The 15,967-nt window shown below is 36.3% G+C and overlaps 1 protein-coding gene across 2 annotated transcripts in view; it reads left to right on the top strand.

Moving 5' to 3' along the window:
* The window catches only part of GABRG2 (gamma-aminobutyric acid type A receptor subunit gamma2), a 114,096-nt gene that overhangs the window by 25,352 nt on the left and 72,777 nt on the right, over positions 1-15,967 (top strand). For both annotated transcript variants that reach the window (XM_030328007.1, XM_030327997.1), the window contains exons 2-4: positions 8,720-8,871; positions 10,425-10,492; positions 13,054-13,274. In XM_030328007.1, coding sequence (XP_030183867.1) covers positions 8,720-8,871; positions 10,425-10,492; positions 13,054-13,274 — 441 coding nt within the window. The remainder of the gene's footprint in view (positions 1-8,719; positions 8,872-10,424; positions 10,493-13,053; positions 13,275-15,967) is intronic.

Raw genomic sequence — 15,967 nt, 5'->3', positions numbered from 1 at the left:
TGTATTTTCCTCTCAGGACTGCCTTCGCTGCATCCCAAAGCGTTTGGATTGTTGTATTTTCATTTTCATTTTCATTTGTTTCCATATATTTTTAAATTTCTTCTCTAATTGCCTGGTTGACCCATTCATTCTTTAGTAGGGTGTTCTTTAACCTCCATGCTTTTGGAGGTTTTCCAGACTTTTTCCTGTGGTTGATTTCAAGCTTCATAGCATTGTGGTCTGAGAGTATGCATGGTATGATCTCAATTCTTGTATACTTATGAAGGGCTGTTTTGTGACCCAGTATGTGATCTAGCTTGGAGAATGTACCAAGTGCACTCGAGAAGAAAGTCTATTCTGTTGCTTTGGGATGCAGAGTTCTAAATATATCTGTCAAGTCCATCTGATCCAATGTATCATTCAGGGCCCTTGTTTCTTTATTGACCGTGTGTCTAGATGATCTATCCATTTCTGTAAGTGGAGTGTTAAAATCCCCTGCAATTACCACATTCTTATCAATAAGGTTGCTTATGTTTATGAGTAATTGTTTTATATATTTGGGGGCTCCGGTATTCGGCGCATAGACATTTATAATTGTTAGCTCTTCCTGATGGATAGACCCTGTAACTATTATATAATGTCCTTCTTCATCTCTTGTTACAGCCTTTAATTTAAAGTCTAGCTTGTCTGATATAAGTATGGGTACTCCAGCTTTCTTTTGACTTCCAGTGGCATGATAAATAGTTCTCCATCCCCTCACTCTCAATCTGAAGGTGTCCTCAGGTCTAAAATGAGTCTCTTGTAGACAGCAAATAGATGGGTCTTGTTTTTTTATCCATTCTGATACCCTATGTCTTTTGGTTGGTGCATTTAGTCCATTTACATTCAGTGTTATTATAGAAATATATGGGTTTAGAGTCATTGTGATGTCCGTAGGTTTCATGCTTGTAGTGATGTCTCTGGTACTTTGTCTCACAGGATCCCCCTTAGGATCTCTTGTAGGGCTGGTTTAGTGGTGATGAATTCCTTCAGTTTTTGTTTGTTTGGGAAGACCTTTATCTCTCCTTCTATTATAAATGACAGACTTGCTGGATAAAGGATTCTCGGCTGCATATTTTTTCTGTTCATCACATTGAAGATCTCCTGCCATTCCTTTCTGGCCTGCCAAGTTTCAGTAGAGAGATCGGTCACGAGTCTTATAGGTATCCCCTTATATGTTAGAGCACGTTTATCTCTAGCTGCTTTCAGAATTTTCTCTTTATCTTTGTATTTTTCCAGTTTCACTATGATATTTCGTGCAGAAGATTGCTTCAAGTTATGTCTGAAGGGAGTTCTCTGTGCCTCTTGGATTTCAATGCCTTTTTCCTTCCCCAGATCAGGGAAGTTCTCAGCTATTATTTCTTCAAGTACACCTTCAGCAACTTTCCCTCTCTCTTCCTCCTCTGGAATACCAATTATGCGTATATTATTTCTCTTTAGTGCATCACTTAGTTCTCTAATTTTCCCCTCATACTCCTGGATTTTTTCTCTCTTTTTCTCAGCTTCTTCTTTTTCCATAATTTATCTTCTAGTTCACCTATTCGCTCCTCTGCCTCTTCAATCCGAGCCATAGTTGTCTCCATTTTATTTTGCATCTCATTGATAGCATTTTTTAGCTCCTCTGGCAGTTCCTTAGTCCCTTGATCTCTGTAGCAAGAGATTCTCTGCTGTCCTTTATACTGTTTTCAAGCCCAGTGATTAATTTTATGACTATTATTCTAAATTCACTTTCTTTTATATGGTTTAAATCATTTTTGATCAGTTCATTAGCTGTTGTTATTTCCTGGACATTTTTCTGAGGGGAATTCTTCCGTTTCGTCATTTTGGATAGTCCCTGGAGTGGTGCAGGACTGCAGGGCACTTCTCCTGTGCTGTCTTGAATAACTTGCGTTGGTGGGCGGGGCTGCAGTCAGACCTGATGTGTGCCCCCAGCCCACCACTGGGGCCACAGTCAGACTGGTGTGTGCCTTCTCTTCCCCTCTCCTAGGGGCGGGATTCACTGTGGGGTGGCGTGGCCCGTCTAGGCTACTTGCACACTGCCAGGCTTGTGGTGCTGGAGATCTGGTGTATTAGCTGGGGTGGATCGGCAAGGTGCACAGGGGTGGGAGGGGCAGGCTCAGCTCACTTTTTCTTCTGTGATCCGCTTCGGGAGGGGCCCTGTGGCACTGGGAGGGAGTCAGACCCGCTGGAGGGATGGATCCACAGAAGCACAGCATTGGGTGTTTGCGCGGTGCAAGCAAGTTCCCTGGCATGAACTGGTTCCATTTGGGATTTCCGCTGGGGGGTGGGCGAGGGAGATGGTGCTGGTGAGCGCCTTTGTTCCCCGCCAAACTGAGCTCTGTCCTCCCGGGGCTTAGCAACTCTCCCTCCCTTTGTCCTCCAGCCTTCCCGCTTTCCGAGCAGAGCTGTTAACTTATGACCTCCCAGAGGCTAAGTCCCGCTTGCTGTCAGAACACACTCCGTCTGGCCCCTCCGCTTTTGCAAGCCAGACTCGGGGGCTCTGCTTGGCTGGCGGGCTGCCCTTCCGCCCCGGCTCCCTCCCGCCAGTCTGTGGAGCGCGCACTGCCTCTCCGCCCTTCCTACCCTATTCCGTGGGCCTCTCGTCTGCACTTGGCTCTGGAGACTCCGTTCTGCTAGTATTCTGGCGGTTTTCTGGGTTATTTAGGCAGGTGTGGGTGGAATCTAAGTGATCAGCAGGATGTGCGGTGAGCCCAGTGCCCTCCTAGCCACCATCTTCCCAGGATCCTCCGAGACACAGAATTTTAAACAGGCTTCAGGCTCTGAGCTGTCAGCACAGAGCCCAATGTGGGGCTTGAATTCACAAGCTGTGAGATCATGACCTGAGCCAAAGTCAGAAGTTTAACCAACTGAGCCACCCAGGTACCACCCAGGCATCTCTGCTTTTAGTCCTTGGTATGGGAGATCAAATTTTTGGTATCTGGAATAACAAGCTTATGAAATTTGAATATTATTAACTTTGTGCTGAAGTTGCCATACTGTTATTGAGCTCAGGCATAAACGGATTTATTGTCCTAAAGGAAGATGAGCTTGAACAACTATTTATTTTGGGTGATCTTATTTTTTCATGAATGTACAGTAGCAGATTCTTTGGACCCAGTTTCTTTTTCAAAGCCTTGCAGCATAATGGTGAAATGTTTTGGTTTTGGCAAACTGAAGTGACTAGTGGAAACATTGTGTTTCTTCATTGGCAAAATGGGGATAATTCAAGGAATACCACTGTTTTAAGGATTAAGTGGGAGAATGTATGTGAAGTTTTTAAAGTTATTCCTAGGACATGGTGAATATTGGAAAGTAGCTATTGTTGGTATTATTATTTGCCTCAGAAAAACTGGTTAGCAAGAATATTTCTTTTTCACAAATCTTAATTAAGCATGCACTCATGGAATTTATAGTCTAGTAATGGAAACAGACAATAAGCAAATCAGTACACAGAGATTGTAACAAATGCTATGAAGCAATCATGGGACTGGCTATTGCGTATGAAGGGTGGGGTGGGTGACAGTGTTAGATAAAGCAATAAGGGATGACTTCTATGTGAAGGTTATTTCTGTTGAAAAGTAAGAAGGGATAAGCCATACCAAATACTGGTTTAGGAGGTGACGAGAAGAAAAGATTGTAGGAGGAAGGAATATATGTGTAAATGTACTGGTGTTTGGCCAAGTTTCTAAAACTCATCAAACTTGGGAAACATGATGATGTAAGGAATAGCACATTGTTCTGTTCCTGATGCTTTTGGAGTGTGAGGATTCTCACTGGATTCTATGGCCTGATGAGAATGTGAGGTCGAATGGGATCTCTTTGAGAGCAGAGATTTATGTTATATAAGCAGTGGAGATTCACAACAGGTAATGTTAACAGAGCAGAGAATGCAATGCATAGGAACTTTTAATAGAAAAGATTCAAAAGGTTTTATTTTGTTGACATATATGTCTTGGGAGATTTATTTTGACATATAAAATACCCTGTATTTAACTGATTGCACCTATAAAATAAAAATAAACCGAGATTTGTACCAACAAAATATTGAAGCTAATGTTAGGAACAAATGAAACACGAATTATTTAAAAAGAGCTCAAGCATAAAAATGAATGAGTTTTTGTATATTTTTTATTCTACTTACCAACATATGTCAGAGAAAGAAAAAAATATATATATATTCTGCCTTTATGATGCCAAATACCAGTGGGTTTTAAGATACCTGAATGAAATGACAGATGTTTTTATATCTCACCCAAGCGTTTGCTGTTATATTACCCTGGGAGGATTCAATGACGAGATTTTTCCTCTCACAAAACTTAGATCCTTATTGAATTTCTGGAAATGTGAAATACATGGATTAAAATTTAAAATTCCATAAACTGCATGATTAATCTTTAGTGTCAAACATCTAGAATATGTACCAAAATTTGAATATTTAGCTTCTTCTATATAATTGAACTTTCACTGAACACCAATCAAGTATTTGTTTTTTGTTTTTCTTGAAAAAAATTTTTAGTGTTTGTTTATTTTTGACACAGAGAGAGAGAGAGACAGCATAAGTGGGGCAGGCACAGAGAGAGAGGGAGACACAGAATCCAAAGCAGGCTCTAGGCTCTGAGCTGTCAGCACAGAGCTGATCCCAGGGCTTGAAATCACAAGCCATGAGATCATGACTTGAGCTGAAGTCAGAAACTTAACCGACTGAGTCACCCAGTTGCCCTCTTTTTTTTGTTTGTTTTTTTCTAAGCCACTTTTATTTTTCTAGGTAAAATCAGTTTTTGTTTCTGATTATAAACATGAACTCAAAACATGTTTGTAATCATGCATAAATGAAAATAATGCATAAAACTGTAAACATGAAAATAAAAATATAATAACCTAATTTACAACATGGAGACTCAGATCTAAAGGGGGAACTGGGAATCTGTATTTTTAAAGAGCCTTCCCGCCGCGCTCCGCCCAGGAGTACACATCACTGGTTTAAACACAGACTGAGTTGCTCAAATTTTAATGTGCAGATGAATCGCTTGTAAATTTATTAAAGATTTTGATTCAGGAATCTCAGTGGGGCCCAAGGTTCTGCATTTGTATTAATATCTTTAGGAGATATTCATGCTGCTTGTCCAAGGTTCGTGGTCAGATGGCTTTCTCACGTTTTTTTAGAAAGCTTTTAAGGATGAGGGGCACCTGGGTCAGGTTAGGCATCTGACTTCTGTTCTGGTCATGACCTCCAGGGTTTAGGAGTTTGAGCCCCACTGCTGGGCTCTGTGCTGACAGCTCAGAGCCAGGAGCCTGTTTCGCATTCTATATCTGCCTCTCTCTGTGCCCCTCTTCTGCTTGCACATTCTCTCTCTCTTTCTCTCTCTCTCTCTCTCTCTCTCTCTCTCTCTCAAAAATAAATAAACATTCAAAAAATAAAAAATAAAAAGCTTTCAAGGATGAAAAATTTACAACCTTTTTGGGTATTGTCTTTGACAAATTTTACTCAGATTACAAAAAAATGTTTTTCAGGATGGTAAGTTCATTTAAGACTAATTTAAATATTGGTTCTCTCTCTTTATAAGATTATTTTTTAAACTAAAGTGTACAAGAACAAGTAATTGCTTCTAAAGAGTTAAATTTGGATAGATGCTGTTAGCTAGAAGTTCACCTTTATGTTTGTGCTCAGCGCACTCAACGGTCAAGTGCATTTTCTTGAATCATTATCAATTTATTTCCACCCAGGCCTTCTTATGGAGTTAACAGTTCCGCAGAATGCCTTTTCTAATGATCAGACTTCATTTATTTCTAGACAGCCTACCTATAAATGAAGTCTTGACTCCTCAGAATTCTGAAGAAACAACCGATGTTGAATGAAAGAGGTGCTTTTTTTCTTTTTTTAAGACAAATCTGGAAACAATCCCAGATTATGTATCAGTCCCATTAATTTAGACCTCAGCTGGGAAAACTGTAGAGAATAAAAACTTCATTTATTATAATGTAGGGGTTCATTATTTTTCTTCCTGGAAAACATCTGTTTTTAGTTCTTCTCAGCATGTGTTACATAAAAGCCTGGAAGCAGCTTCTATAGATTCAGGTTTTAGATACATGGTTGGACCTGTGGGTATAAATCTTACAGTGGTCACTTTATAACAATAATTACAATGGACCTATTTTCAGGGCTGTGTGTCTGGTACTGTGTGAAACACTTAATAACCATTATCTTAATCTGACATAAAAATGTCAAAAAATGCTAGAATACTAGCATTAACTCTATTTTAAAGATGATAACTTTGTGAAGTTTAGCACGGTTAAATAACATGCCCCAGGCCATTAAATAGTAAGTGATAGAGGAAAGACATGATAAATCTAGAAAGCAGTACTAGTACTTCCTAACTTCAAAATGTATACTCTTAATTTCTCAACTCTTTTTTTTTAACCTCTCTCTGACTCAGTAGGCATCCTCAAGTATGATAAAATCTGTCACTGATACTTTTATATGAAATAATCGATTTATTTACTGTTTTGGCATCTAACAGATGATGACTCTAAATAAATTATTGGTGCAATTCTACAAAGTGGTATTCTTTCTAAGCAAGTATCCTTTGTATTTTTACTTAATGTATTTTTCCTACTTGTCTGCCAGATGATGGTAACACCAGTAACACAGCACCATCATGCTTGGGTCATTTAGTTGTTAGTATGAGGAGTTGCTATAAGTGAGCAAGCCAAATGATTTAACATTTCTTCCCTTCCCTTGAAGAAACTTGAATAGGGTGCATTTGTCTGACAGAGACAGAAAGAGACACACAGAAGGCAGGGGAAAGGAAGAGGGAGAAATGTTTTTTTAAAGACATTTTTGCATGGATGAATTAAATGGTGGTACAATTCCATAGTGATGATGTCCAATGGGCTAAGCACAGTCTTTTCTCAAAGTTGTTGAAGGGATTTGAAAATTTCTTGATCAGAGAGCTGTTATTTCTTCTTAAACTAGTAGGATTTAGGTCATAGGATTAGAGCTCTATTAGGCAGTGTTCAGCAGTGCTCTAGAGAAATGATGAATTGAGGTCCAAGAAGGATTTTCCTAGCAGAGAACTTGCCTCCGCCAGCACCAAGGCCTTTCTCTTTGAGAGCTCCTTGAAGCTTTGTCTAGCCCATCGTCCCCTATATGGGTGCTTTATGAAATTTAAATGTTGTTTAAAGTCATTATGGCAATTGAAGTGCAAGATGTAAGGCTGGCTATGTTAGGTTTTATGCAGATGTGTGGCTCAGTTTTTATAACATTTCCTATTTATAAAGCTTTAAAGGAATGAAAGAGGAGATTACTTGCTTACTAAGTTGATCCATGCCAGTGATTACTCTTAAAACTTCATCTCCCATCCACATTCTCAAACCTGGTTAATCATGCAATCAGCTTTCGTCTGCCATATGTAGTCATCTATTTACCTATACATACACACATATACATACATATATTTTATATATGTAAATTGATGAATGAGTGTGATTGAAGAAAGATGATAAATATGGTTTGTGTGTGTATGTACATACGTATGTATGTATATTCAGGGTAATGTGGCAGTGGTTTGATTTCTGATCAGATCCATTCTTTACCATATATTTACAAAAGTAAAATGAAGATAGGGATGGGACACTTTACATTTTAAGTTTGTAATTTTAAAAATTTTACCATAAACCACGGAAATAACCAACATTCACTGAATGCTGCTAAAAATGAAAATGGCAGTTGTTGCAAGGTTTACATTGGCCCTAGATCTGAAAAATGTAATTCTCTTGTGTGGGCAGCAGGGAGAGGGGAGTTGGACCTTGGGGCAAGAGGAGAAGCAAGGTCTAGGAATTCCAATATCTTTCCAAAGTCAGCCTTAACTTCTGGTTTACTTGCGGGGGGTTTCTCCCAGGTTCAGGCATTGAAATCTGAATCACAGGATATTATATGGCTTTTTGATCACTCAAAGTAGGTAATTTCAATTATACAATTATAGTACATTAACCATTAGTATGAGTTTTCAGATCAGGAACTTTCGCTGTAATAAAGACTGGTTTAAAGTCTACAACCAACCTCCATAGTGCCAGGTTCTAAACAATCAAAGATAAATGAACCGCCCTTGCTTTCAGTGCAAGTGAGAGGAAAAAATACACATACACACACCCTGGGGGAAGAAAAAGCAGCACGACTGAGTTCTCCTTAGTAGTTCAATTGAGAGGGGAGAGGCTTGTCTGGTGGTTTGTGGGAGTGAATCTAATTATCAGTCTCTTACTTTCATTAATAGGTTGGAGCAAGTTAACTTCGTAGAGGAGGAAGAAGTAGACATTACATCTGAATTCTTGAACTACGTTATGATCATTTAAGCGTTACTTAAAATAGTTTAAGCATTCACAAAAATTGTTTTTTCTTAATAAGTCCTTCATGAGGTTGGGCAGGTAGACAGGAAGAAATCAACTATGGAAAAGGCAAAAATATACTTATAGATGGGAAGACAGAGCATTCTGGAAAACTGGAGAGTACACTTTAATACATTTTAATTTACATTTATGCAGTTTAATTAGCTAGACTAACCCTCAATGAAAAATGTCATTTTCATCCATTGTAATACCTTCCTATAATTCTGTTTCATTTCTCCTTTCTCCCCAGTGGTCTGTGAGTAAAAGTCCTCTTGGATGTAGTCTATATGTTTCCTGACCAATATTTTTGTTTTCTTAGCCTCACCAGCCAAAAGTCTGATGATGACTATGAAGATTATGCTTCTAACAAAACATGGGTCTTGACTCCAAAAGTTCCTGAGGGGGATGTCACTGTCATCTTAAATAACCTCCTGGAAGGATATGACAATAAACTTCGGCCTGATATAGGAGGTATATTAAAATATTTTGTGATATGGCACAGGCAGAGGCAAACACATTGGAAGAAAAAAATTAGCGTATTTTAATAATCAGAAATACTTAAATGATCATTATATGTTGTAAAGATGGATACAGAATGTATAAATAGCATTCAGGCTTGGAGGTGAGAGGGCATTGATAAATGCAAAATGAAGAAAGATGATCTTCAAGTGAGGCCTGAGAACTAGAAATTCAAAATTTCCTAGATATCTTAGACAAAGGCTGTAGAAGAAATGTGACAATTGATTAATGAAGTAATATCAAAATGTTATATGTTATATGTATATATAATATCAAAATATTATGAAGTAATATCAAAATAATAGTAGAAGAAAGGATATATTAGTTACGTACTTCTGTGAAATAAAATATCACAACTCTCAGTAGCATATAATAATAAGCATTTATTTAACATTTTGCCAGGGGTGGTCTAATCTAAACTAAGCCAGGTTAGGGCTGCTCATTTAAGAAAGCTGTATTCTCATTCTACTCCTGGGAGCAGCAGACTAGCCAGGAGTGTCTTTATCATGAAAAAAAAAAAAAAAAACACAAAGAATGAGACAGAAAGTAGAAGCTCATAAGGCTTAATGCTTGGGATTAGAACTTGTGTACTCACTTATCTGTGTAGTATTAGCCAACACAAGTCAGATGGTCAAGCCCCAAGTTCAGAGGCAGAGAAGTAGCCTCACTGGAGTACATGCAGGGGCATAGATGCAGGGACTACTGAAGAATTCAATCCAACACAGAAAATTAGGGCATGGCACTTTCAGGGAAAGTGGATAAAGATGAGAGAAAATGTTGACTTGAAGTACAGGATGATATTATGAATCCTTGTTCATTAACTGTTAAATGAAAATGGAGCACATCCATTTGGTCATGGATGAAATACTTCATGAGTTTTAATATCATTCATCTTTGACAAATAGGTGTGTATTGAGTTTCCATATGGTTTCCTCATATTATTTGATGAGTCACACGATTGAATAAGTCATTTAGGAAGATTGATTTTGTGTTGGCTGAAGTGTATGAGAATTAAGTGGTCATGAAAGGAATCAACAGAGGGAAATATTTTAAAAGAAACTTGCAAAATTTGTTGTACTAAATGTCTACTTTGTGTTTCTAATGCTTAGTTTTTTCTAGATCACTAAGTAGTTATTTTTTCTACATGGGTCAAGTCAGACTATGATGCCCAAAAGATTCTGGGGCTTGAAGAAAAATGGTAAAATTCAGGATATGTAGAGAAGGCTGAAGAAAATCTAAGCAGTGTTTTCTCATTTGTTCATCTTAATGTAATTTTAAAGCTTAATCAGTTTCAAAACTCTAATATGCTTAGTTACTGCATTTACGTGCTCAAAAGGAGATTTTTTGAAAGTAAATAGTTATTTAAATGTAATAAATTAGTCACCGACACCAAATTAGTTGTGAATAAATCACTTCTAATGTGGCAAAATAAATCTATTTCTAGAATAACACAGACTAAAACATTAAAATGTTTAATTCACATATCTTTATCATTCTCTTTAAAGTGAAACCAACGTTAATTCACACAGACATGTATGTGAACAGCATCGGTCCAGTGAATGCTATTAATATGGTAAGTTTCTAATGGTTTGTCAATTTTATTAACATATTAGAGAGGAGATGTGGTATCATAAAAATAGCAAAGAATATGCTAACAAAAAATCCATAAGGGAGAGATAGTCGTTCAGATTTTTTTATTGTAATATGAAGATAATTATTTTTTTTTAAATCTTTTTCAACATTTTTATTTATTTTTGGGACAGAGAGAGACAGAGCATGAACAGGGGAGGGGCAGAGAGAGAGGGAGACACAGAATCGGAAACAGGCTCCAGGCTCCGAGCCATCAGCCCAGAGCCTGACGCGGGGCTCGAACTCACGGACCGCGAGATCGTGACCTGGCTGAAGTCGGACGCTTAACCGACTGCGCCACCCAGGCGCCCCGATAATTATTTTTTATAATTTGTTATGAGACTTAAATGTAATCATATGTGTACAAATTAATTTTTGTAAATATGTTATACTTTTAAAATTCAACAATCATTGCTTACTTGGCAAGTACTCGTTACTACAGAATAAAATACAGTGTTCCACTAGTTTTTGGAAAATGATGGGGTAGAGAGGTCAGAGTTTGCTTCATACTGGAATTATTTATCAGAGAAAATAGTGCATTAGATATAATGATAAATGTAGCTTTATTATTATATGATTCTTTCTGCCCAAATCTGACCTAAGAAACTAGATTGGAGTCTAGAATAGAATAGAGTAGAACATGCTATAACATAATACCTAACCTAACATAACATAATATTAGTGATACTATAATTTGAAATGGTGTTTATCAAGCTAGCAATAAGGACACTCTATTGAGTCAGAGAGATGAGAAACTTTAAGTGTTCTCATGTACAGTGATGATAAAGTATATCACCTGCATAATCCAAGCAAGTAAGTTCATTTGTTTAAGAATGAAACAAATACCAACAGTTTTCTTCCTTATAAATAAAATTTTCAGCATATTTAGCATTCTAATGCAAAATGTAAATATCTAAGAAGCTATATGGGTAGTTTATTTAAACATAGAACTTTTAACTTCAGGAGTACTAGTCCCCAGAATTGTTATCCCAGGATCGCATTTTATGAAATGCTGGTTCAGTGAAAAAAATATTTTATTTTTGTGGGATTTATTTATTTATTTGTTTGTTTGTTTGTTTGTTTATTTATTTATTTTTGCTTCTTGCCAAAATATAGTTTAGATTATTTAATTACTTTATCTACTGGTACGTCACTAATTAGTTGATAAAGAATTTCATAAGATAGGCTCCTTTCTTACTACTTACAGACAACAAATATGGAACAAAGTGTTATGTGGCTTACGCCAGTGGAAATGTAGTCAGCTACAGTGAGACACCTCAGCAGGAGGTGCAAAGAAATCACACAGAGCAATGCAAGTGAGGCAAAGGAAGAAGATTTTAGTCTGATCCTGACAGGCTATGTATTTTTGGGTAACCTTCCTGTTTTATATGTGTTCTTCATTATAAAGTGGTGGTTGGTTGATGGTATTAGACAGGAAATGTGGATGATTCCCAACACTCAGCTCTCATATTCTAAGAACACTGAGTTTTTTCTCATTTATAGGCATCAGTGAAATTGTTATAAAATAATGTTAAATAATATCTAAATGTGACAAACCAGAACTTGGGTGTTCAGATTCCAGGTCTAATGGTCTGAATTCACATCAAACTTACTTCTCTTCAAGTAAAGTCAATCACTTGCCAATTTAGTGATGTATACTTGAGCATAGTCATTACAGAATCATGTCTCATCACAGCACTTTGTGAATGTGCTTTGTGATGGAGTTAGCACATTAGTAAAAATTATTTTTTAATTGGTTAATTTCCTCATTATTAGTGAAAAGGACAACTATAATAGTAAAAATATTTTAAAAGTTACCTTGCATTTGGTTTTTGCTATCTGCCAGACCAAAACCATTTTATGTGAATTCTCCTTTTCCATCTTCACACTACCTAACAAGGCAGGTTCTTAAAGATCCCAATTTTATTTTGAGGCAACTGAGCTGTTCTCCAGAGCTCCAGTTGAGGACTGTTTTGAGTATTATGGACTTTTTTCACTCTTTAGCAGTGATTCTGAACGTAGGTGATTGTTTTCCTCAAGATACATGTAGCAATGTCTGAAGATATTTTTAGCTATCACAATATGCAGGGGGTTGCGTTGGGGGTGGTGGTGTTGGTGCTACTGGCATCTAGTGGGTAGAGGCTAAGAATGCTACTACTAAGCATTCGAACATACACAACACAGCCCCCACAACAAAGAATTAGCTGGCCCAAAGTAACATGGGAAACCGCTGTACAAACACTGAATGCAAATGACTATATTACAACTATGATCTTTTGCTAGAATTCATCTAAACAGGTCTATTTTTTTATCAATTTGTCTATAAAAGATGGATGTATCTCCTTAGCAAAGCTTTTGCCTTCTTTAAATTAATTAAAACCAGAGTACCTTTGCTTTTTGTTGGTAATGAGAATACAAATGATAAATACAAACAAATGTTCTACATTACAATTCTGTGTTTAAAATGTTCTATTTCACCTTTTTTTTTTTTTTTTAAAAAACCAGGAATATACAATTGACATATTTTTTGCTCAAACGTGGTATGACAGACGTCTGAAATTTAACAGCACCATTAAAGTCCTCCGATTGAATAGCAACATGGTAGGGAAAATCTGGATTCCAGACACTTTCTTCAGAAACTCCAAGAAAGCTGATGCACACTGGATAACCACCCCTAATAGGATGCTGAGAATTTGGAATGATGGTCGAGTGCTCTACACTTTAAGGTATTCTTTTGAAAAAGAAAAAGAGGAATCTCTGGGAATAAAACAAAGATCACCCACACTCTCTTGAAACAAGAGGAATGAAAGAAATTTCAAACCTACATCAGGGTGTGCATGTTGATCAAAACAGTATGTGGTAGTACAAAATTTGTATTTCTTTCTGTTTTCAATATGCTTTGCAAAGTCATAGGTAGAACTTATTTCTATGACTAATGTAAGAACTCTGTTTTCTCACACGGACATGAAATGTCCCTTGACTTCATAAGGTTACCTGATCTTTGTGCCTGCCTTGGCTTTTGCATGTGTGTCCTGCTACTTTAAAATAAGGAGACTGAAACACAGTTACCATTGGGATCGCCAGTTGTTATGCTTGGAAATGTCTCTGTTTCCAAGGAAACCATTGCTAAAGGAGAAATTTTGGTGTGGAGATCTCCTGTACCTCCTTTTCTTTTCTGCACAATAGCAAGTAACTACAATGAGTTCTATCTGACAGCACCCACTCCCCACTACACTGATAGGCTATTTGACTTAATTTATTGGCTATTTTGGGAATAGACTTCTTTAGGGATAAGTTGAAGGAAGTATCTTTTATTTTCAGAACTTAAATATGAAATAACTTTTGGGAGATTTTCTACTTAAATTCCTGTATGCCATTATCTTAGCACTTTATCTATCTATCTATCTATCTATCTATCAATTTATTTATTTATTTATTTACTTACTTACTTATTTACTTATTTATTTATTATTTTAAAAATGTTTGTTTTTGAGAGAGTGCAAATGGGGCAGGGGCAGAGAGGGGGAACAGAGGATCTGAAGCCGACTCTGCCCTGACAGCAATGAGCCCAATGTGGGGCTCGAACTCACAAACCGCAAGATCATGACCTGAGCTGAATTTGGACACTCAAGCTACTGAACCATTCAGGCACCCCTTATACTTACATGCATTTAAAATGTTTTTATGTTGAGGTTTCAAATGGATGAAAGTATATTATTAAACATCATAATAGGTAAGTATATAAAGTTAAGAACCAGACGGATCTGACTTTGGTTCTTAGCTCTATTTGACTATCAATATGAATTAGGGCAACTCTCCAGAATTTCTATGTATATGACTTAAGGGCAGCTATCTGGTTGCAGGGGTCTTGATGGTAGAAGGTATATCTCAAAGCTTTATTAGTAAGTTTAATGTTTTTACTTGGTTACATTTTTATTTAGAGGAATTAGGTAGGAATTGATGGAGATTATTGGAAATAAGGCACCACCACCTTCATGACACATTTCCCCACCCAAGATCAGTAACTAGGAAAAATGGCCACAATTACAAAAGAAATTCATTGCATATAGTTTGTATTCATCATGGGTTTCATTAAATGAGAGATAAGGTAGTGATTGAAATTAGAATCTAGTGGAAATCAAAGTTTGATAAATCAGAGCTCAGTCTAGCTTTTGCAAAATTGAGTCACTCACACTATCTCAAGTCCCTTTATTGTCCTCATAACTATAGTCATTTTTTAACTTGTAATAACTTGCAGAATCTCTATCCAATATTTAATTATGGAAGTTACTTCAAAAATTCCACCTGTAAGATTCAAAGTTTGAATGAGTTGTGAATCTATAGAGATGATTTTATTCTTGTTGCCAATCTATAAGTTATGAATATTTGTGTGTGCACAGATTATATATGTGTGTATCTATTTTTGTATCTGCAATCTGTCTAAAGGTGTTTTCAATTTTAATAATTCCAGTTTAACTTGAAAATAATAAAATATCAAATTAATTATAATTTCACTTACAAATAAAACTAACCTTTTCTTTGGAAGAGCATATAATTATTGAATGACAATGATTAAAACCTTCAGGTTTAGAGACAAATAATCTTGGGTTCAAATCTCAACTGTGCTGCTGGTTTTGTGACTGAACAAGTTAAAGTACATTAAAGCGATAATAACATTTATTAAATGAGAGAAAAATTTATCATACCCAGTGTCACATAGATGATTAAAGGCTGAATAATTATTACTTATATTTTAAGATCAGTAGTTGCTCTATTATACCATAGAAAAATGAAATCTCCCCAATTAATAATTATGCTGAGTTATAAAATCTTTTAAAATAAATTAATATTTATAAAATAATACTTTTATTATTTCAAGATTATTCTCTGTACTTTGTAAGAAATATAGCTAACAAATAAGAAATCTTAAAAATAATCAACCCACTGCCATTACAATTTTAGAGTATATTCCTACTTGTCCAAAGATGGTCCAAAACATCTGGGACTCCATTAAATTTCTCCATCCTAGAGTCCTAGCCTATATCGAGATCCAGAAAATCTGTAACTTTAATAAACACCCCAGATGCAAACTAATTGAGGTTCACTGGCAAACATTTTTCGAACATGTCTGTATACGTGTATTTAACATTTCTTGTTTGCTATTAAGTATTCTTCTACTCTGTAACATCCTGTCTAATGGCTTCATAGTGTTCCATTATAAGAATGAATAATACTCCATTGTGAAATATAAGTATGTTAAAACTCACATATAGTAATTTAAATCTAACAGCTACCAAGTACTTACAAACAGAAGGTTCTGCTTTAATTAGCAGATAAGATCTGAGAATTATCAGCATTAATTTACATGCAAACAGTAAATGAGCTTAAGTTCCTAAAACAATTTGTTCTGTTAAGTTAA

Source organism: Lynx canadensis, chromosome A1, assembly GCF_007474595.2.
Source record: "Lynx canadensis isolate LIC74 chromosome A1, mLynCan4.pri.v2, whole genome shotgun sequence".
In the NCBI taxonomy this organism is placed as follows: Eukaryota; Metazoa; Chordata; class Mammalia; order Carnivora; family Felidae; genus Lynx; species Lynx canadensis.
The sequence above is the reverse complement of the archived record's forward strand: the minus strand, read 5'-3'. Positions and strand labels throughout refer to the sequence as shown.